General features: G+C 39.5%; 1 protein-coding gene across 1 annotated transcript in view; it reads right to left on the reverse strand.

The window, feature by feature from the left end:
• The window catches only part of b4galnt4a (beta-1,4-N-acetyl-galactosaminyl transferase 4a), a 156,831-nt gene that overhangs the window by 36,661 nt on the left and 95,224 nt on the right, over positions 1 to 24,946 (reverse strand). Inside the window, exons 4-7 of the mRNA XM_058645796.1 lie at positions 19,702 to 19,797; positions 18,586 to 18,676; positions 17,097 to 17,197; positions 5,109 to 5,176 (exon numbers count right to left, since the gene is read on the reverse strand). Coding sequence (XP_058501779.1) covers positions 5,109 to 5,176; positions 17,097 to 17,197; positions 18,586 to 18,676; positions 19,702 to 19,797 — 356 coding nt within the window. The remainder of the gene's footprint in view (positions 1 to 5,108; positions 5,177 to 17,096; positions 17,198 to 18,585; positions 18,677 to 19,701; positions 19,798 to 24,946) is intronic.

The following is a 24,946-nucleotide window of genomic DNA, read 5'->3' on the forward strand; positions in this document are numbered from 1 at the left end:
GGCCAGAAGATGAATGCACATCTGGCAAAAAATAGAGCAGACAAAGGAGTAATTAGCGTGTTCACCCGGGTCTTATGTTCCTGCTGATGCCAATCAGAGCCAGAGCTGATTCAATTCTGCACGCATTGCGGAGTCATTTGTGCCCGAGACTGAACGCCGATTACGCACATTCCCACTGATGAAAAAACAGTTTAAAGGCAGGATTTAATGTTTTTTTTTTTGTTTTTTTTAACCAGTGGGGTAAACATGTATGTAAGGCAAAATTCCACTCATGTCAGATCTAAGAGTATGACACAAAGTACAAATACTTTGTTACTGTACTTAAGTATAAAATTCACATATCTTTCCATTAATTTACTTTGTTATTTATGTTTCTAGCAACTTGTCCTTATACTCCACTACATTTCATGAATACATTCTGTACTTTTACTCCAATACACGTCCCCCTAACTATCTCCATTACTCTTCATTACTATCAAATAAAAGCCCTACAGCACAGTGCATTTTCTAACACACATCTTTCATATCCATTCACAGCCATCAGGAGCAATGTGGGGTTAAAGGTCTTGCCCAAGGACACACAGAGAGTAGCAGAGCTGGGAATCAAACACACAACCGACTTTGGTAAAAGTTGAAGTCACTCTTTATAATATTACTTGAGTAAGAGTCTTAAAGAATATGACATTTACTGTACGGTAGTACAGTAAAGTATGGTAGCTCAGTGGTAGGGGCGAGTTGTCTTTCAGCTGGAAGGTTGTGGGTTTAATTCCTGGCCCTGCTCGTCTATGTGTCCTTGAGCAAGACAACTCTTCTTCTTATTTTATTTGGTAGTAATGAGTAACAAAGGTAGTTAGAGGAAAGACAATCCATATGTGTATAATAGTACTACTATTAATAATAAAATGTGTGTCTATGTGTACCAAAAATAAAGTGTGCAATAGTTGTGCGTGTTTCAGTGAGTGTGTAGATTTCCTTGTGGTTTATGCCGCTTATTAATTCCTTCTCGAAATGACAAATAGAGACACACAAATATTTATGATGACACTTTCATGCATAATGAGGAAAGCAGTGAGTCAGAAACAAATGCCAAATTAATACATTTAATCAAAACAAAGGCTATTTATTTATAGTAAGTGTGATTAGGATTTTGACACTGATATTTATTTCAATATTCCGCACACGGAGCACAACGCCACAAAGGACCAAGTATTGATGTTCCGCATTAATGCCTCATTTGATGCAATGATATACATTTTGATTATATTGTGGAGTTCAGAGTCGAGCTTTTGTTGAGAACACACACACACACACAAGGCACACGGCCAGCGGGATGTGTTTTTGTTTATTTTAGTCAAATGTAGTCAAACCATTTCCAGTCCAGGCTTCAAAGATGATATCTCCTCTGATCACGGCAATGTTAAACAAACTGTGTCATCACACCTCACACCTATGGCACCAAACACTGAGGTCCGTTAACACGTGTATTAATTCTGCTGCGATCTGATGTCACCACTGCTCTGAAAGCTGATTCATGAGCAATTCATCTAGCACACTTTACCACTGTTTGACAGGACACTGATAGAATTGTACCGTGACAATAAGGTTTTCAAATAAATTTTTCTTACCAAACAAAATCTGCTTCTGAGGTTTTAAAATCATACGATGCACAACACGTTGAGGATTATCTGCCAGTGATTTTGGCTCCACAGTCGTCGTGTATCCTAGAAAGCTACTCTGACCAGCTGGATGTGTTGTAATGGGTGTTTTAAACATTCTTCCTTTAGTTTTATTTTCCATTAACACACAGGCAGGAGTGGCGATCTGAAGCACACACAGAAGACTTTATTTGTGGTAATAATTAGTTGATGATGTCGGTTAAACTTGCTGGCTTTCTTCCTATTTGGTCCTAGAGGTGTGGTCTATATTAAATAACCCTTATGCATCCAATAACTGCCACTAATTGTCCCAAACAATGTCAACAATGAACATAAATGTCACACATTTTTCCGCAGTAAGGGCCAGTAAATAGTCATTTAACAAAAACAGTCTTTTTCTTTCCCATTGTTGTGCGTGTTCATTATCCAACTTGTACCATTTAGACGTGATAAAATATTCTGACTCTTCACTACAAACATCATTTAGCAGCGTATATGTGTGTGTGTGTGTGTGCATGTGTGTGAATAATTTAAGGCATCACTCTACTGCGTGTTTCATCCAATCAGGCGAATGTAGGCACCCAGTGGAATAGGAGCACTGTTCTTAGGATCTCTGGCTGCATAATCATATCAATTTAACAATGACTTTGGAGGCAAAACTGTGCTGCAGATCAATGCTCATATTAAAGGCTGCTTTTATGCAAGCAGCTCGCAGCAATTAGGGGGAGAAACGTGCTGAATCTGACAAGTCATGCATTCAGAGAGAGAGCGAGAGAGAGAGGAGGCCTTTCACCTGCTATGATCCGTCACTGTCTGGCACCCACTGAACCAATTTATACATGTTAAAGCATAGGTACAGCGGGGGCGAAAAGACCAGTTTCAGTGAACATTGAAGCCATCAGTCCTCATCTGCATGTAAACGCCTTTTCAAACACTAGTGTTGGATGGTAACTGCTACAGTTAAACGATTTAGGGGGAAAATATGTGGTGTAATTACAGTTTTTGTGACAGATGTTGTGAGTGTGATTTGCACTACTAAAAATACTGGAAGAAGGTGTTAGCAGATGTTTTGGGTAGTGGACTGTGGGCCAGAAATTTGAACAGATGAATCTTATTACACCCCAAAAAAAAGATATGTTGCTGGATGATGTCTCACGATACACAAGTCAAGATTATTCAAAAACTGCATGTTTCATGCGATGCAAACATAACCCTGAATGTTTGTGTGTCCAAAATTGATGTCACAAGGAAAATTGACTGTTACTAACATTACAATTATTATATTATTTCACAGTGACACTGCTTGTGTATATGTAAGAATGAAGGATTGTGTGGAGATCTAAATTAAGGGTGAGCGGGAGTGGGTATGTTCATAAAAGAATTCATTAAAATTAAGTAGTATGGATATACAGTATGTATTGTTTGTTTAGAGTTTTTTTTTTATTCTTTTTTTGAATTTGTATAATGTACACTTCAAATTTATAATAAAATACTTTTGAGGTTTTCCTCCCGTTTAAAAAAAAAAAAAAAAAGTTCTGAAAAACTCTTTGTCGAAAACCTGCGATGTCAACAGGTGGCAATATAACTGTAACTGTAAAGACAGACAAAAGTCACTGCTCTTTCTGGGTAAATAACAATGGTGCACCGCTTATTTATGCACTTTTCTTCAGAGAACAAAAAGCCATTATGCCTTACGTTCCAATTTTTCCATTTTGTACCTGCCTGCTTTGGTCTGAAATGGGAAAAAAAGCTTTTAGTTTCTCTGCTTGGAATACCCTCCAAACTGAACTCAAATTATCAACATTTATTCCACTGGGGGGAGCTTTCCGCTCTACCTTAAAAGACCGACCATTGCCTGTGTTCTTAAATTCTTACTGCAACCATAACTCCTACCCTTTATTTGTCTATTTACTTGCACTTTTCTATATAAATGTTTGTTTCGTAACTGTTATCTCCCGTGTGCTGCTGCCTTTCTTGACCAGGTCACCCTCTTGGAAGAGGTCTTGATATCAATGGGTCTTTTTTATCTGGTTAAATAAATAAATAAATAAAATAAAAACGTGGGAAATTTGTTTTAGCTCTTCCTCAACTGGGATACAACACACATGAACATACTGACTCGGAGTCATGCCACTCCAAGTACACCCAGGCTGTTCCGTGTTTGCTATGTTTCCATGTAGCTACACTAGCAATTAGGGCTGTTTCTTCCAAAAAGAGTGTTATTTAACATGATGAGACACATCGGCAAAGGTCACATCATGGCCAATAGGAACCAATCAGAAGAGAGAATGTAAAACTGTGTGATTGTTTCCAAGGGTCTCTGTTTTTGGCCATCCACACTAAAAACGCAGCCCGTTTTGCAGCAGTTTTCAATCAAAAACGCTGCTGGCTCTGTTTTCAGGGCTCTAAAACGCCGTGGGAGTGTGGATGACCGGCATCTCAAAAGCAGAGAAATAAGAAGTGTGGAAGTAGCAACCATCTGCAGTCACACTAGACTTTAAACTATTTATTATGGATTGTATTTTTTTAACTTTGTGTTGCTATCGTTCAGTTCCTTCTGTACTGTTTTAAAGTCTCTGTACGGCACACTCTGTCTTCATGTGTATACTGTATATATAAATAAAACTGAACTTAAAGATATAAAATGTCCTTGCTGAAACAAACAGAGACCCTGGTTCAGGCTGTATAATTATATCCTTGAATGCCTTCTCTACAATTTGCTAATTACGTTCTTTCAAATTGCCTTTTCTGTTTGTAAAGATAATTGTTGGGTGATGTTTACGTCTGTAACGACTCTCGTTCATCCAGGTCATCGTTATCCATGTCTGGTTCACATTTTAATGTTTGTGCTGTGAAAAATGATGATGGATGTTGAAAATGTGTGTTTGTACGTGCTAATGCAGCAGTTGCTTTGTCCCTGGCAGTGAAAGGGAGCAGAGGAGATCTATAGACGATAGAGAAGTTTATATTGTTAACATTACAGCAGGGCCATTTTTTATTAAAAGGGTGCTTCACACGCAGAGACTTTTGCCGGGTGCCTTTGGAGAGGATTTCATTTTTTCACACTCGCGCATCACGCAGCAAAGCTGAATCCATTGTCTTTGTTGAAATAATTTTTCTTAGTTTAATGTTGAGCTAAACTCTCTGCTGCCCCCAGGTTTCGGTTGCTTAGTAACAACAGATGCAACAGGTTCACAACCCTCAAGAACCCTGGTAAAAACACCTCTGAACTTCTTTTAATATTTAATAATATTAAAATAATATTAACATGCAGCCATCTGAGATGTAATAGTGGATTCTAACAGCTACAGCCAAACGACCACTTCCAGCTAAATGTATCAGGCTAACTGTAAGGTATCCTTTGCTCAGAACACAGCTGAATCCCAAACTGGGTCACAAGCTAAATAAATACCTGTTCTGTGAAGAGAAGTGTGTGTTGTCACTGGTACTTACTGCACAGACTTAGAGGACTGAGACCTGAACTTGCTGAACTCGCCTGGAGCCGTCCACTCCGTACCCAGCTGCAACACAAATGACAGGAGACACAGATCAGAAAGAGAGTATGAGAGGAGGAGAGGAGGAGAGGAAGAGAGTCTGCGACGAGAAGAATAACATGAGAAATGCTGAGGCATGCTAAATTGAGTATTTGTCTGAAACATCCTTCTTTGTAATCACTCTTGGAAGCCAGCAGCTGCAGCTTCATGATTTTTATTTTTATTTTTTTGTGCCCACTATTTACAGACTGGCTGACGGAAAAGGGGTGCGAGGAAATGTGCATAAATTTAGAGATTGAACGACGAGTGCGGTAGAAACAGCGAAGAAATTCCCAAAAGGATTAGGAGAGTCAATCAGTAGACGATTTGTGATAGGCAAAGTGAGCAAAGAGATGAGCGCTAATGAATATAAACAGACAGAAAATGAGAAAGCGTGATTCCCTGCCAATACTGACTCTAAGAATCTGGCTCATTGGGAACTTCTGAGCCTCAAGTTTTGCCCTGCAGTCGAATCAGTGCCCATTCATTTCCTCAGCAAGCCAACACAACTAATTAGGGCCTCCTGCTGCTGCTAATGAATGAATAAGGCTAAGATCACACTGGGCATGCCTTTAATTGTTTGTGCTGGCCACACGTCTGGCTTTGAAACTGGTCAGGAAACATTGAGGCGCATTGTAGTGACGGATCACAAGAGCCTTTTAGCTTGTAAATTGCTGCTGATCCTCCCTTTGGGTACCACAATATTTTCATAGAGAGCAGCGCACACACTGTGGCACATAACTACAGGATAATGACCAACACACATATGAAATGGCAATTATACAACAGCACCTCTGAGCATGTTTGCTGGCATGTGAGGAGAGCTTCTACGGGGAGAGAGAGAGAGAGAGAGGGGGAGAAAAAACAACTTCAAAAACACGCAGTAATGTCTGTCCAAAATCAACCAGGCCCCTGGCAGTGCTGATGCCTTTGAGAGTCTCTGTGAAGCAGTTGGTTGGACAGGAGGAGGACACAATGTGTGCTTCTGTGCCTTCGCTCTGAAGCCCACAGCATGCTACTGCTGCAGTCCACACCAGGCTTTTCATCTAGTCCTCCTCCGGGCACAGAACAAAGAAAAGGATAAAGGATTTAGAAAGTTAATATAATATACTGTATACTATATGAAGCTCACTGAGCTCTAAAAACGTCTCTTTCAAAGTGTATTAACTTTGGAACTGATTTTTATATTTGATGTTGGCAAGTGTCAAGTGTGTTCACCGTGGTCATGGGTGGGCAGATTTTTAATTCCCATAATGTTTGTTAAATTCCAACGTAAATGGTCCATGGAAAACAGTTTAAGACTGAGCGTCTATGGACCATCTGCCATCACAGTGCTCCCAGAAGAAGAAATCAAAGAATCAGGGACTTGGAATTTAATTACTGGACAGCAAATATGTAGTTATTTTGGATGTTTTGGAGAACTAACTCTTAGATGGATAGTTGAGGTATTTTGAAATGTGGCTGTATGATGTACTGACATAGTGTCAACACTAATTTTGCAGAGGGAGCCACTGTTTCCATGAACCCGTTAGGAAGCTGGACAAACGCTCTCACAAACACATGACTCAAACTAATCTGGTTCCATGTCAGTTTGGTTGGTGCCATGACTTGTCTGTGTCACTTTCTTTTTTATTTATCTATGTTTTCTTGTCGTAATGTTAATGAATATTATGAAATAAAGTGCTACACATGTACCAAATAAATACCAACAATAAAGCAAAAAGGAACGCACAAGCAGCAGACAAAGAAAAAACAAATAGTACAATCAGTAAAGAAAAACACGAGAAAAATTACTAAACTTTACATTTGTAACATAGCTTCAAGCAGACATGATTTTAAACAATCTTTTGTGCAGGTTCGATGGATCTTTTGGCTCAACTCCCTTAGAAGAGCCAGCTTTTATGGCTCACTCAGAGCCTTCTATTTTAGCCTCATTTAGCAATTATGAATGGTTTGTGTGTTGGTAAGCAGTTTTTTAATCAAAGCCTTATTTTTGTGCATTTTATTTCATTACAAAAAAAAAGAACCTGCACCGTACAACCAACCTAACCCTGCACTGAGCTTTGCAGTCTCTAATATCTTTGAAATGCAGCCACATGCTGCTTCTTTTTCAGTTTTCACTCATTTCTCCAATTTTCCTGACAAGCTTTTATTTAAATCCGGATCCCCTGTCTCTTTGTCGATATGTTTGTACCTGGCCTGTACCACTACCAAAGTTATTTTTCATTAGTTTTAGCTTTTATTTAGTTTAGAAACTTTGTTCTTTTTTAGTATTTGCCAGCTGCAAGATGCAAAAAGGTCATAATATGTATTGTGTCATTAAAACCCAACAAAAGATGCCATTTTAAAAATGCATTAGGACAGAAGGGACCTGGGTTAGGGTTAGAAGAGCAAAATTGTGCATTATAGTGCTGAGGTTAGATTCAGTTCATGTGTCAGGTAAAACTCAAATGGCCAAATGACTAAAGACACACATGAACATAACATAAATAACAAAAAATAACCCTCATGAGACACATCACATTGTTTGTGAGTCAAGGAGCTTAATCTGAGGAAAAACATGAGCAAAATAATAAATAAAAATCAATAAACCCAATAAAACACTAGAGGTTTGATTCACTTAGATGAGACAACTCAACCCAATTAATTGATTAATTGGGTTGAATTAAACAAATGTAACTTGTATAACCTTGTTTCCCACATTGTAAGCAAAAACACACTTTATTATGAATGAAAATACAAACTTTCAAATAAACACACTATGAAATAAATTTACAAAGATGAAAACTAAGCACATTTTCACTGCAATTTTAGTTAGTTTTATAAACACAATTCAGTTTCAGTTCATTATTGGGCTTTTTTACACTCTAGTTTTTATTTTGATTTCAAAAATGTTTTTTCATTTTAGTTATATTTTTAGTAATTTTCGGTATTTAACTACAATAACCTTGACCACTACACTGGCGGTCTTCGGAGCGTCTGCCCCCCTTATTTCATTTACATAATGGTATAATCCTATAGTCTGCCCTTGCATGCCATTGGCCGCATGGTGTGTCCATCAAAATAACGTCCTGCCTCTGCTCATTCACCAGTGACACATATCTATTTGACATGTCCACAATGAGACTCAAAGTCTCCGATTACTGTCTACAATGTCAGTCACCACATCAATCCACTACCAGGCGGTTTTATAGGTAACAGCACATTCACTTGTGATCACAATGTACATTGGCTGTTTATTAGTGGAAAAGAAGAACCTAATTTTGATGTTGCTGCATTCACTAATGTACATACACGAAGTAAATGTCTGCACAGAAGGTGCACATTTGCAGCAAAATAAGAAAAAATCTTTTGTCAAATATCTCACCCAAACACCAACCTGATAATGATGTATTGTTGCTCTATTATGAGTCACAACTCTCTGCTTTATTTAGTATTTTTCTGTTATGTACTCCCTCTACGGAGCAAGTTGGTACAATCATTTGCTGCAGCCATTGTTTTCAACATAAATAAATAAACAGCCGTAACAAATTTAATCCCTTTAATTACGTCTCATTATGTTTTGTTCGGCACATTCTGACATGTGACGGCGGAGTCTGCCGAACGTTGGCACGGCGGAATCTCATTTAAGTTCGCCTCCCTCAAAAGAATCATCATTAAAATAAAGCCTGCTTCCCTCCCTGCAAAGTGCAGAAAGTGAGGAAAGGCAGCCACCTTCACTGAAAGTTAAAGAACTAACAAATCACAGCTGAATGCAGCCGACACACTGGCAGAGCTTCAAAAACCTTTTAAAGCAGACAGACAAAAAAAGAGAGAGAGAAAAAATGAAAGTTTAAAATTTGCACTGAATATAAATGAGAAACTTGAAAATGTATCTAGCTGCAGCACTTACATGTTTATATTCTCCCTGTGTGTGAACAGCTTTCTCTTAAAAAGGCTGTTGTTCTCCAGATGAAAGAGAATGATCAGACAGAAAAAGGGAACGGTGCAAAAAAATATTCATCTCTCATCTGCTGCTGACTCTAAATTCAGTAAACATGTTTTTTTTTTTCAAACACATAAAAGAAAACTACGTTTGCGGGCATAAACACGAGCTGCTCATTTGTTTCCACTGCAAATTGTAAATTAATAATATGAATGAAAATACGGTGGATACAAAAGAAAATGGCACTCGGAACGAAATGTCATTTTGATGCAGACATTATTTAAAATATTGATGCATTTTATACTGAGAAATAGCATTCAAATGTCATCTGAACCACGACGTTCTAATTAAAAAGGACAAGAAAAATCCTTGATGTTGCAAAATGTATATGATGTGCCATGCAGACTCTGTCATGTACTAAAGATTTTGAATTCACAGTTCATAAAAATGATTATACTCCTTTCCGTTGAATGCGTCATTAATTAAAACACTCCCTGAATGATTCCTTTTGAGAGGAGAAGAACAATTCGAATTGAAGGGTCCTCAAAAAGCATCGTTTTGCACGGATAATAGTTTCAAGGAGCAAAATGGAGGCATTGTTATTTTCCTTTCTTCTCTGTCAGGTGGTTAATCAGCACGGCACGAGTGAAGGCGCTGATCAATGGCTACATTACAAGGACAAAACATGTGCGGCACCTCAGCTCTTGCAATGAAAGTGGCAGATGTTCACCCGAGGTATACTGTATGTGCACGTGCAAGGAAAACATGAAAGACACACACAGACCCCCACCGTGCGTGCACACACACACACACACACACACACACACACACACACACACACACACACACACACACACACACACACAGGTGCAACTTCCTACTGAACAGTGAGTCACTGCTTAGTGAAAACAGCATCTCTTCGACAGCGAAGGCAGGAGGTAAATCAGAAGGCAATTGGCCAAGTAGTCATGAGGGGCAACACACACACACACACTGGTTTCCATGACTTCAGAGGACTTAAATCCATTTCCTGGAGACTTCTTCTAACCTTAACCACCATTTCTACTGGCCAGGATCAACCTAACTCTAACCTCAGCCTAACTTTAAAACATGTCTTCACCGTAAAATGAATGATTTTTGTCCCTATAAGGAAGACAGGTTCCTATAATGTGACTGTGTAAACAGACTGAGGTCCCCACAACATAAGGAATACCAGGTTAACACAGGCACACACACCGAAAATCCCATTTTCAGAATCGCCTCTCTCACACACTGTCATATTTTGTTTACACTTTATTCACACACTTTGATTCAGCAGTAAACATTGAGAGACTGCACACACACACACACACACACACACACACACACACACACACACACACAATCCAGACATAACCTCGCTCTCATTTAACTTCTCTTACTTTCTAATGCAACAAACACAGACACATGCACAGTGTGTGGGTGCCTGAATAATAGCAGCTCGTTTTCAGACGGACAGCCGGCACTTTCCTTCCTTCTCCACAGAGGAGAGAAGTAAAAGAGGGATTCAGCTGACCTGAGATGTAACTTCTACTATATACATTCATTTCCTGCACATGTTTGACGTGATTACGACCTTTTAGCATGGGAAGAAGAAGCATTCAGGCGACCTGTGAGTGTATATCAGGATACGTGAAATCTGGGAGGAAATTCAATGCAGGAGTTGCAAATGTGCTCTTCTGAATAATGGCCATATTGCATTCAGCCGAGTCAATGCCATGACTCTGGAATTGTACATGTTGGCACACTGACACGATTCAATGATACATTATTAATACCTTTAGGTATGAATTTCTTTCTATGGCAAGTGAAAACCTCCTCGGCGTGAGCGGCATGCCGGAACCTGGAACGCCTGAAACTAAAATATAAGAGCTGGATTTTGGCAAGATGGACTCACAGTTCAAATAAATATAATAAATAAATAAGTACAAAATGTGAAATTTAATGATAAAGGCCTATAGCATAAAAAAAACTATATTTACTTTTATGAACTGCAACCATCCAACTCTCCAAACACACACACACGTTTTCACACAGCATGAAGGACAGAAGTCCGGGTGAAAGCAATAACATTTCTGAAAATAACTATTGACAGTGAAAATGTATTTGTAAACTCTTAAAGCGATCACTATAATATAAAAACTGAGAAAATTGTGAATGTGAATACTGTGAACGTTTGTAAACCAAGTATGCATACATTAATACACAAGTGAGATATAAAATGGCAAAATCAATACAGAGTTTTTACATCCTATGAAAGGAATATCTGGATTTTAGGCCTGGGTAAAGACAAACAGTGAATAATTAAATCATATTTAAAAACTTTTAGTATGCATTATTTAAATTTTAAGAAATGTCCACTATATTCAAACAATTGTCAAATGAATACACACAGTGCTGATTAACAGCTCTATGTTTTTGTCTGTGTTATTCAACGTAGTGGTGTTTAGACCTAATACGTCTGCACACAGGAAGTGATGATGTCAAGACCGAGGGAGGCGACGGCAACAGACTGATAACACAGAGGGGAGCCCAGATAAGGGGATTTTAATGCCACTACCTCTGTGCTGTCACTGTATACACACATTAACGCTATAGTACTGTTTGACAAAGTCTGTTATCAAATGCAGGACGTAGAATACAAACTACATCGTTTCTGTTGATAAAGACCAAATTAAGGCTGAAAAATAACCTCAACAACAAAAATCACAATATTTTATGACTGCAGCTATATATATATTTTTTTACATATATATACGTATATATACACGTTTATATATATATACAGAGGCTATGTACAATATAGAGTGTCTTGTATCCTTTTTTTCAGCAGAACCTAGGCAATCTGATGAAAAAAAAATTATTCACCAACTATATAAACACTCCTTAGCAAAAAGTGATAAAAATTGTATTGAACTTGTGAAATTTGAGAAAACCAAAGCACTTGGCTCGTTTTTATGAACAAAAATTCAAGAAAAACCCTCTATTATTATTGCTTCTTTACAGTATATCACTACTTAAAAGGCGATATAAAATGAATCATAACTTGTCTGAAGTTTGGGAACCACTGCATTATGCCAGTGATGTGTCCTCACTAAGATATAAAAACAAGTTTGTGTGTGTGAACATTTGTATCAAGAACAAAGTTTTTGACAGAGTATAGAGTTTGTTTTGATTGTCATCTCTGTTTCTTAAATCAGGAATAACTGGTGCCTTAAAGTGCTGTTGATGCTTTGAGTCCGTTTTAATGAATTGCTCTGAACGCACGTACCAATTTTCACCCATTTAAATTTTGCAAAAAAAAAATCCCCCCGTAAACAAATCGGACGAGTTTAAATCTGATAATCCGTCACAATTATACTCGTGTCTGTTTTTATCGTTATCAAAGCTACATTACCAAGAGGTAGCTATGCAGCTATTAGAGTAATTTGAAACAAATGTTCTGCACCGGCTAATGCAACTGCAGCGACGGTAAAAGCAGACAAAGGCAGACGCTGATGGATTGCCCATTTCAAACAGGTTTTAAATTCAAATCTTTGAGGATATCCATTTATCCTATTTATCATGTTTTATCAGTTGTGGACAGGTGTTGCTACTGGAAAATCCATTTTGAAAATAGTGTCGGAGAAACATCAGAAGGAAAGTCACATTAGCGACGGCTGTGTTCAATTCAAGCCCCCCAACAGACCATGACAGCATGACAATGAGGCAGCAGGCACAATAACATGGCAGATGAAAAAAAGGTAAGTAAATAGAACTCATCCATCATTCGTTTTGCTTTTTTGGTTTCTTTGATATTTGGTGTTATGTCAAACAAAAAGTGTGATACAGAAAAGTAAACAGAAAAGTGAGTTGTTCCATCTGTTGGTTATGATAACCTGATTAGTCAATATGGGGAAATGGTTGTTGTGCTTTCAGTGGGTGCATAACTGTGGAACTCGAAACACTAATAAAAACTAAGTATATGGATAACCTTATCCCTTTAGTGCCTTTATGTTTGCTTCAGTTGTGAAATAATACTTGTTAATACCATAGTGACAAAGTCTTGGCTGTCTGAAATGGTGAAGCTACTGTTGCTGTGGAGTCCCATATTGATTAAATTTCTCTCGTACAGTTGTGTGTGTGATTTTGTGTCTACTTTATGGACCAGACAGAGGAGATATCACAGCATTTATGACACGCGTGAGTGCGTTCAAGTGTCTGCACAAACACAGGCATGGATACAAACAAAACACATAAGACAGGGGAGTGCAGGGGAAACTCGGTGAAGCTGTTTGGACCTTCTGATTGAAGATAAATCTTATTACAGATTAGCTGTGGGCAAAGAAATATGATTAAGACCGAAGTGGGAAAACAGACAATCCTCAGTGACATTAAGTACACTCGTGTGTGTGCACGTATAGTTTCCCAGCAGGGCAGAGGAGAGTGTTTTTACAGAAAGCTCTTACCCTAACCTTAAAAAAAGTGTGAGAAACACACTGATGGATTTTGTCTTTCTGAGAGAACCAGGATTACAGGACTCTTCAGGGAAATCTGGAGATATCAGGAGTCATATTCACTACATGATTACAAAAAGAAAAAAATGATTTGCAATTTGACTGGTTGGTTTTTCCTCTAAGTTGGAAGATAATTAACAAAATTGACATCATGTTGTTTTGAAGAAGACTTAAAACTTGTGATCAAAATCATGTTTCCTGACTTTAGAATTGAGAAGACTGTCCCTATTGACCTGAAATGGACTTCTCTCTGTAACCAGCAAAGTTGCCCCCTAGTGGTTAACTGCTACTCTTTCTACCGTGTGTCTATTTTATATACATTCTATGGTTTAAGTATATACCTTTAGAAATTATGCCGCCGTTACCTGCATCCCCTTCCTGCAGCTTTTTTCTACTTTTCACCATTGTTGATTCTTATTTTTCATAATATTTTTTCTGAAACTAAGCGAAAACTGCAGATACTGATTCAAAACGGTCTTGTATAAACTTATAACTTGATACAACTGTGAGACTTGTTGGGTTTCTTCTCTCTATAATACTGTAAAGGTTTCAGAGCCTTGAGATAACCCATGTTGTGATTTGGCACTATACAAATAAATTGAATTAAATTGAATTGATTTGAATTGAATTGAGGGAGACAGCTTCCTGTTTAAATGACACATGTACGCCCAGTGTACCTGAATGGTCACCTGCATTTTTAGACAATAGTGTATGGACTATGGAATAAAATAATTTTTGCCTGAAAAGGCTAAAACATTTGATTACATTTTTTTGCAGCACATCTTATCAAACACATGTGTTTGTGCCACAGCGAGTTTATGATTTCTTGACTTGTGTCCAAAACCACAGTGATGGTGACCTCTGACCGCCATAATTCTTCCAAAACTCCCTGCAGACAATTTCTGAGCTACTGCATTCACAAGAATGGGAGCGACATGAAGTCACAGTGACCTTGACCGTAGACGACCACAATCAAATCAAATCGTCCTTGATTCCTCGTGAACATCTGAGCCAAATATTATGTGGAAACACAATGTTCCAAACCTTTAGCTATTAAAAGTCCACACTGACAACCGAAAGGTCACTCAATTAAATGCTGCGTTCAAGTGACCACTTTAGAGCCGATGAGGTTTAAGCTAAGGAAGACAACTTTATTCATAACTATAACAAAATATGGAATTTAATAGTTTGTAATTAGGCTTTATTACTTTTATCACTTACTTTTACATTTATCAATTTGTCCATATCAAATTATGGACATTTGAAATGTATTTGAAAAGACTTTCACTAAACTCCTACTGTAATACCCAAAGAGGCAGGTAAATATGTTGTGCTACATTGTGCTCACGTAATTAAAACATATTTAATACATCAATACAAAACAGAAGAGTTTCCAGGTCAAAAGATGGGAAGGAAAGAGAGGCAGTAATGGATGATGATTAAATTGAGAGGAAAGGTGGAAAACAGCAACATGGATGCCAACAGTCATAAAAAAAAACCCACCAATGAATCATTTTTATCCAATTTAAAACACATTCGATTAGAGGTTATTATTTAACATGGTCAAAAAGAGCTTGGTAAAACATGTATTTACCTGTTTTAGGCATAAAAAATCACAGTGTAAGCGGTACTTAAGCTTCTACTCGCTTTTAAAGGAAAACCTGTCTGGACTCTTTTACTAAAATCATGTTGACAGATGACTTGCTGAAGAGTCCAGGGTTGGCTTTCTATTTGTGAAACAATGAATGCTTGTGAAGACCCGGGGAATCAGCAGGGCCTGTCTGTCAGCCAGTGGCAGGATGAATGATCCCCGGACATCACACTGCTCCCCTGCTATTACCTAGATGATATTTCTCCACTGTTAAATGTCACATCAATATTCACTGCCAGCTAATTAATCTCAGCTCCCTTGGAACCTGGGAACATCTTCCCGTCCGGTTGGAATACAAATGACTCCATTGCTGAACCGTTGCTCTTAGCACATAGTTGTATTTGCCCCGAGCACTACAGTAAAATGGTCAAGCTCAATCACTGTGAAACCTCCTACATCTTTTTTTTTTTGTTGCAGAAACCTTATGAAGAAAACTTCATTAGTCGAGGCAGAAGTAGCACACCTTGACTTTTATTTGATTGTGGACAGAGGGTACTTCAAGGATAGATGGGACGGGAAAATGGTCTACTCCACAGGAAGAGTCAAGGCTTCTGTATTATGAGCTGTGGTTGTGATGAGTGCCTGATTACTAAAGATGAACAAGGTCTAATCAGTGTGAGGTTGCAGACTCTATACGGTGGAACTCACCCACGTAAAAAAAATTGGGGAACAGAACCAACTGTTCAGTTGGGCTGGGTGATATGAGCTTGAACTGATGTCAAGATATTCCATCATGATATCACTATAACAATATTTGTGACATTATTTCATATAATTTCAATATAAAAATGTTTGTATTGATGTGAAAACATATGATGCAAAAATTAATCTGTTAATAAAAAAAAAAACACAAATACCTACATCTCAAATATTAACTCAATCAATGATCCATCTAGTCTGGTCATAACAACAGAGCAACACTCATCCTGAACTTCAGTGTCTGCTGTTTCACTTTTCAGTCCCATTGAAAGGTCAATGCTTCATCCTGTAAGTCTGATGATCAACATGATCAAGCTTTCATGAACAGCGCTGCCACTGAAAATGTGCTGCTTGTTTCCGTGACAATAGAAGACAGCATGTCAGCAAAACAAATGTGTCTCGCTCGCTAAAGTGTAACTTCTAAACATTACGTTTGAGACCTCTGCTGTAAAGGCCCTGGAATACTTCCTCTGTGCACTGTGTTCATCATCAACAAACAACGCAGCTCCGATTTTGGAACAGCGAGCAAAGAGCGCTTTGGGTGCTTGTGGAGAGCGCATGCGTGAACTGAACCTCCGCCCCACCGGTAGGTGGAGTATAAGCCCCGCTCACCAAGCAGAAAAAACAACAGAAGAAGTTGTCACCAAGGAAAGTCATCCAAGCCTTGACCTAGGGACCCTCGAACCGGCTGACCCTCTTCCCTGCGTCCAGACTTGTACCGCCACTCAATGGTGAAGTGGGATACTACAGGCACGTGCGAGTATACCAGAGTTTGCGATATGCTGCGCGCACTGCGGGACGCACAGCATGTGTGTGGAAATATAAAACAGGTTTAAGAGCTCTGGTTTTGTCTTACCTGCGTATACTGTACTTCCCAGATGTACAATCTTAGACAAAGTACCTTTTGCTTTTTAACTCTTGGCAACTATTTCGGTCCCTGTTGATTGAGTTTGTTCTATCAGTAATACCTTGCAGAAATACGAATTAAAACAAGGAAATGTACTTGGAGATGTGCGCTCACAGTGAATGTGTGTGCTGAGATTCACAAAGTGTTAAAAGTGTTGATTTTCAGTGGCGTGTCTGCCGCACAGTTCTTACCTGTCCTACATAGACCAGGAGTCTCGCATTGAGAGGGTTTTCATCAAGACTCAGCCAGAGCTCAGAGTTATCATCAGACGATACGGAGAACTGGAAGTCACCTGCAGGGTAAAAAAAAAAACTTGATCAAAGTGTGAGTTAGATATACGTAAAGTATATGATCCCAGGTAATAATCAATTAATGCCTAAGCCCATAAAATAAAATATCAAGTGTAGAAACCAACCCAAAAATTATGTAAATGAACATTTGAGCACAAATCTAAACCACATAAAGCACAGAGAGTATAATATGAGCAGTCCACTAATTAAAGTTATACATTTGCATCTGACTTGCGTTTCCACTGAGGGATGAGTGGGCTATGTAATATTTACATAATATACATCAGCTATGTAAATAGCATAACCATTCATAGTCATACCAGTGCTACACAGAATGCAGCAGTAAACAAAGGGCAACAATGAAGGACATCCAGCATTCTGTGTTGTTTCTTTTTGGAATGTGGCTGTTTATCACAAAAAGAAGACATGTTTTATTTGAGAGGAGGCTACAGGCTACATGGAAAAAAACACAACACCACAGTTTTCGCTCTGCCGTCGCATCCAAGTGATGATTCTCTGTCAACAAATCTACAAACTTCCCTCGTTAGGAGGCAAACCACTGTGCTTGGTACCTCAACAAGAGGGTGCCAAAAACTGAGATTGGTACAAATCACTTATTTCCATGCCCTACACGTGCGTGTTGCTCAACACGCAACAATGGAAACAAATAACTGCATGATGGGCCAAACTGAACCGAGCTGCGCTGGTTGGTGCAAACCGGGCGTAAACAACTCATGCAAGACCTTTTGAAGAAAACAGAGAAACATGTTGTGCCTGTAAGCATTTGCAAATGTTTGTTTAAATCAGCATCGCACAGAATATTAACCGTATACTGTATGTGGTACAACAACTTAAAATAAAAAATATATTAGTAAAAGACTAAGATCTGACAAAACACACTGATAAAGAAGCGTGTGTAGTTTCCTGGACACACTAACAGTCTCTATGGCATCAGTAGCATGTTATGGGTTGTCTCTGTCACACTGAGGTTGAAGGGCACTCGTAGTGTACTTGTCAGAATCCGAGACAAGATAGTATGACCTTTGAGCCAACATCATCACCAATGGAAGCAACATAAGAGAGTGAAACGAGCAGCAATCCAATTAATGACTTCATATTCTGCAATTTGTGTAAGGGCACATGGGTGCTCAGGCTTTCACGTTTCCATAGCAACTGGGCATGTGTGTGTGTGTGGGGGGGGGGCGACTGTGATGAGCCTTTTGCTGTGAGATCTGTAGCATTCAGCCCCAATAAAAAAAAAAAATGTGAAGATTCACTAATGTCTCTGAAGCTTTCAAATGAGAAGGACAACAAAAAATAGTCTCCTCTTATGAAGGACATGTCCTTCTTAAAAAAGGAGGAGATTGTTAATAAGATGAGCTGTAGTTACCGTCTCTGTAAGGGTGAAGGAAGCCAAATATTCTCAGGCCGTAGTTCTTCCACTTTGGAGCCACTGCAAGCTTCTTGATGGTGGTTCTGGTCTGCAAAAGAAAAGAAAAATAGACAAAAAGTTGTTTTTTATATGAGAATATGAATGCTTTCCACAAATTGGGTATTTGCCAAAACCCTGCCCAGAAACAGTCACGGATAAACAGTGAACACGGGGCCTGAGTTAAGAGCAGCATACTTAACAGGAGTAAGTCGTTGGACATGATGTTGAGCTCAGCTTTGTGACCCCAACCATTGTTTAACGTTGGGTTTCAGCCAGGTCTCATATTTAATTAGAGAATTTAAACACTGGACAATGTTGGCACAACTTTATTAGTATTTATTCAGTGAGCTTCTGGTTCCAAATACTATTACAAAAAAATAAAGTCTATAAGATGAATTTACTGATATGATACGGTGTGATTTGAAAAACAGTTTGTTGTGAAGGAGAACAACGTTAATTCTTGTTTTTCCAGTGCTGTTAGGCTGCAGAGCGATGCTTATTTTTCTCACAAACTATCGTTCACAACTACTGACACGAGACAGCAGACAAGTAATTTAGGCCTATAATCAATTAGTTCCAGCAGATACAACGAGCCACGAGCCTGTTATTTTAATCAATAACAACGATTCCAACCGCCAGGTAAAAATGAGAAGCTGCAGCTGAGCGTTCTCTTAAGACAAAGTTCAATAATGATTATTATTAGTGTCAAGGTTTAGTTAACCTGTGACACCCGCTGCCCTTTATCATACAAATCATAAGCCACGAGGAATTATTATTGTAGGTAATGGATTAAAACTGTGTGTTTGTCTCTCGCATAAAATCAAAATGTAATGAACTCCACTGCACGGTCGCTGGAACTAGGTTTTGAGACGGGGTTCTGGATCTTTGTGACAATGCTGCTGCGGAGTAGTCACAATAACTCATTAAGCAAAGACAATCATTGTACCCTTAACCCACAATACACAGAAAGTATGACATAAGTCTTCTCACTCTGTTCTTATATATACTTTGAGAATATATACATGTGTGTTGTTCATTGTCAGATGAAGAACTATTAAAAATACTCATACTTACTTGAGGGTAGAGGGGGAAGTGCAGGTTCTTTCTGAGTTGGGCTATTGAGGAGCCACACCAGTCCTCAAACACATGCAGGTTGGCCTTGCCCTTATACTGCCGACACACAATCACAATTAGAGAGAAATGAGTTTAGTGCACGCGCACCAATAAACCAACAATAGGATGTTGTTTGTCATTTAACAGGCAGCATGCGCTTCTGTACTGCAGTAAACGGTCCCTTAATACTGGATTCATGCATAATGCTTGATGCCTTCCTCTCATTGAAGGAGAAATTAATTCTTGGTGAATAATGTGACTGCACTCAGAGGTTTCTAATATCCTCACTGTCCCGAATAAGCCAATGTAACAGACAGTTTGGAGGGTGGTGGGGGTGTGTGAGTGTGTGTGTGTGTGGGGGGGGGCTCCGAAATTGGGAATGTCTAGAGCAGTTTTTCAGACCTCTAAATCCCAGCTCAGAGTCTGACATTTGTCTGAATTACACAGGCAAATCACAGGACACAGCGAGGACAGATGGTGAAACCAGTTTGCCTTGGGGTATAGTTTACTCTCACACACACACACAGACACACTGTAGGTCTGCCCAAGACGAGACGACTCTCTAATGACTTGTGTGTCAAACTTACTCTGCTATGAGAGTTAAGTGAAATAGATATTAACGTTGCACGTTAATGACACTGTTTTTGCACGAGAGCAACTGTTGCATGGTAGCCACACATGGGCACACGTGAACAATGCAGTTAAAGTTAAGCACGGTCAGTCAAACTTCTGATACCAGATGATGATCAACCAGCCGCAGACACATATGCCATCCTTTAATGCGTGACTCCAGTCCCGGCAGGCCTCCTCTGTAATGCTGCCACAGATATTTAGAACATCACACAAGAGGTTGAGCAGAAAGCTGGCGCTCACCAAAATGAATATAAAACAGCACAGTGAGGCTCCCTGGTCGGATCAAAGCCAAAGTCGGCTTCACTGCTTTGCTCCCGTTTCATTTGGTGGAGGTGGCCTTGTAGCCGTAGCCGTAGTCAACAGGTGTGAGCCGACAAGTCAACTGATCGGGGAAAGTGAAAGTCACCTCATGACAAAAACATTCAGAGCCATCAAAAGGATTTAGAGGGGTGAGAGAGAGAGAGAGAAGCAAACACAGCCACCTACTCGGCCTCCATGTCGGAGAAAGACACTGACAGAGGTGATGCTTCTTCAGTATCATGCAGGCAAGTCTAACAGATGGCTTGACCCTTTTTTTATTTCCCTCCTGCCTCTTTATGGTCAACAAAGTGCCCCCGTACACTGACAGCAGCATGGCAATTACAATTCATGCATTAATCATGAGTTTTGTTTTGCAAACATGTCAGTCCAAAACAGCGTGAGCACTTGTTTTATATTCGTACTTTTTTTTTTTGTTTTTCTGTCTGTGACCGTATTTGACTTTTTTTTGTTATATATTCTCTCACAGAACAACTAATACAAATGAAAAACAAAAGGTGCGAGACGGGGATTTTGTGGGATCAAGAGAACGGAATCAGAGAAGAGCAAGAGAAAGTCAGAGAGATGGATGGGAATGCCTGATGTTTAAAAAGGGAGCGGTTAAAAAGCACGAGAGAGAGAGAGAGTGAAGGAGGTGTAGGTGGGGTGCGAGGGATTTAGCAGACAGAAGAAGTCCCTGTGCAAATAAGCCTTATGTAAAGCTTTTAATAGATTTCCTGTGGGTTTTAAAAGCAAACCTTTTATTTGGCCTGCACCCTCCTCACCCAACCTCTTGTCAAACAGCAATAAACAGGTCGTTTTAAAAAGCCTCTTCTTATTCACACAAACATTTCCTTGTGCAGCGCTGGAGAGACCACAGACTGGAAAAAATTTTGTTTTTCTGCTGAGAGTGATGTGAGAGATGTGGCTGTACCAGGGACTGAACAGGATGTTAGAAATTAAGTGAGGGGAAAAAGGCACGAAGGAAGTTAATCTACATTTCATGCCGTTTGACGTTTGAGTGCTGCTTCTGTCAACCCTCTTTTCAAATAAGGTTAATGGTGTTTATTCTCCCCAAAAGTGTTTTCACCAGTGCCACATAGCTGCCCGTTTCTTCCAATGCTGCGTGTTGTTTCCCTGAGCTAAGTGGACGATTGTCAGTGCTGTCAACCTCCATCTTGTGTTGGTCTCACACTCATTCCTCCTTGAATAGTGCGGGATAAACAGACATCAACCGCATATAAGATGCCTTATGTTCTTTAGGGTTTTATTCTTTTGTGTCAGTGTCATGAAGGGTAATGGTCATGTGTTGCTTGTGTCTCTTAAAATGTTTTTTTTTTTTTGCATTTACATTGAGTAATTGGCTACAGAAGAGACAGAATCGACTGCTGCTGTCTTTCTTATTGTCTTGTTATACTCTGATTTGTTGGTAAGGGTGCAGATTTATTCACCTCCTCCTGCCACCATAGACCTAATCCAGAGACAGGAATGTCCAGACAGAATTGTTTCCACTACTGTATGCTCACATATTATAACACACTGTTCATATTCATATGGTACATTAGGTTTAATCAGAGGGACCTGTAGCTATTGTCTGGGTTTTTTTTTCATTTTATCAAGGTTCTGTGGTTTTGTATCCACAGAATACTTTTCTTTAAAGCATGACTCTATTGCCTCCGGGAAACTGCAGTTATTCTATATAAGTATTGTTACTTCATACAGCAAGTACATCTGTAAAAAGATGATCACATTGACCAAATAAATGAGAAACCTATACACAGTCCTATACAAACTTAAGAAAAGACTTAAGAGAAGACTTAAAATTCTTTATGTTATGTTATGGTGTTGAAATTGTATGGGTTTAAAGTGTTAATGTCTGAATGTCTTTCAATGTGAAGCGATGAATGTGTCACTTCCAACATCCACGCAGCCCACGCTTTCCTTCTCACGTCACTATCACAGGCTATATATATGTGTTGTATATAGCTCATGCAGATTCACAAGCACAGAGCAGCCATACGGCTCTGACTGCCATAAAACAAGAGAGGAGCAGAGGCAGACTGAGGGAAATAATGCCATCTTTCTCAAATAAAAAGGAGTGAGGTGGCAAAAGAGATACAGGGAAGAGGAAATGAAAAGTGCACAGAAAAGAAAGTGAGTAAGAAAACCACCGATTGATAAGGATGTTCAAAAAATGGAAGAGTGTGCAGCCACGTACGGGCTGCTCTGTCTCTCATCTTTTGATCACAAATCTTAACCAACATTTCTCTCAGCTCGTCCTCACACATCTCCATCTCCAATGCTCTGCAGTGTTCTCCACTCTCTCGCTCACCCATCTGCTTGCACGATCAAACTGAGTACAAATCAGACATCAACTCCTTTTCTCCCCCCCCCCCCCCCTTCTCTCCCTGTCCTCTGGGAGGCTGTCTCCCGTTCTCAAAATCTGTCGCAGCCTTCTGCGCTCCTGCTGGCAGCGAGGCACTGACAAATGGCCGTTCTGCGCAAACCACTGAAGAGCAATCGCACCAACTGACACCGTAAATCCCCTTTGGATAAGAAAAGTGAGGCATGATGTTCTTGGCTGAGGCACACTGGGGGTACACACAACCCCTTGCTCCTCTGAGGTGCACAGGAGAGACAGCATTAAAGCTCACTCTTGAGATACATAATAACACCATGCTGCAGTTTTACTGAGCGGATATTTTTGAAAATATTAGCCTTGAATGAATTACTGATCAAATGATGCATTTTACATAAGCATAATTCCCTCGGTGGCTGAATTTCACAGAGCACGTTTATACTTTTGCTCTGCCTATCTCATCATCCTCCGGTCATTAGTCATTTAGAAAAAGTGGAAAGAAATGAAAATAGAATAAGTGGGTAGGTACAGTGAGGAAAAAGAGGATTTTCAAAGGTATAGACGTTTGACATTATACAGAGGTAATGAGAACTTATTACACATGAAGGAAGCATCAGGAAATGGAAGACAAGGCTCATACGATCGAGCTCCAACCTCATCAACTATTGTAATGAGGGTTTGTATAATCTGCCATCTGTCCTACAATTACATATCGTCTGTCATGCCAAGGATATGACATGTGGGGGATGGATATGGCTGTGGTGGATATGTCAAACTGAGGAATGTGCCCAAATCTGTAGACTGCCCAAATCTGTAGACACACTTCTATATCTCCACATGGCGAGTTTTGTTTCTTTAAAACTGTGCCAGTCAACTAGTAACACTTTCACACTGGCAAACACCAGCATGGTTCATGTTCGGGCTGTATTTCCATATCGAAAGCTTGGTGATCTCAGATCTCACAGTGAACCAGCGCACATTCACACCAGTTAAGTCAAACTCAAATCCCGCTGCCCTACGTCATCAACGGCAGAGTAAACATGACAGTGAGTAGTGATGCTGCTCTCCGCTTTCTCCTGGAAATCAGGTGATGCTACCAAACATTTTGGCTCTTGTTGAAACTACTGCAGGTTTTTTTTATCTCCTTTGCCATTTTCACTGGTATGTCAGCTTACATTGAATCGCCCGCTGATGATTTAATGGTGTAGCAAGAAAAACTCAATCTGGGAACCAACTTCTCAGGGTTTCGAAACAATCTATTTCCTGTGTGAATGCACTGGCTGGTTCAAAATTTGATTCAGGAACTGGAACTATACCAGTTGTGCTGGTGTGAACGGGCTGTAGGAGACTATCTGTACTTGATTTCTAATTCCAAATAACACCATTCCAGAGTGATATATTGATGTATAGATCAGTGAGGTACTGTAGTGATGGTATTGTCAATGTGACTTGTTCACTTGTCAATTTGGTTGCTGTTAACTGGTTTGCTTCTGCCCCAAGCAGGCAGCTGTTTGCTGTGTTTACTCATGTTTCTTGCCCAAGTAAATACAAACCATCCAGCAATGGTGAATCATTCTGCTTACACGACGCTATTACCACTATTACCTGCTCTCTACAGAGACAAAAGCGAAAGTTACCCGGACATTCAAGCAATCAGAGTGCATCACACTCACCACAGATTCACTTCTCAAGCTACGCAGAGCTGTATATCTATCACAATATCACAATAAATATCATTATTGTGGAGTTGTTACTGCAATGTCGTCATACCGTGAGACTTTGGTATCATTACATCACTACTGACTGTATGTCTTGTTGAATTTGCATTAAACCCGCGCTCACTGTGTACTCGCACATGAATGTTGGAAGAGCACTTCCCTCTTACCGCCACTTCCTTTTCTGCTCCTGACTAAATGA

This window comes from Solea solea, chromosome 12 (genome assembly GCF_958295425.1).
Source record: "Solea solea chromosome 12, fSolSol10.1, whole genome shotgun sequence".
NCBI lineage: Eukaryota > Metazoa > Chordata > Actinopteri > Pleuronectiformes > Soleidae > Solea > Solea solea.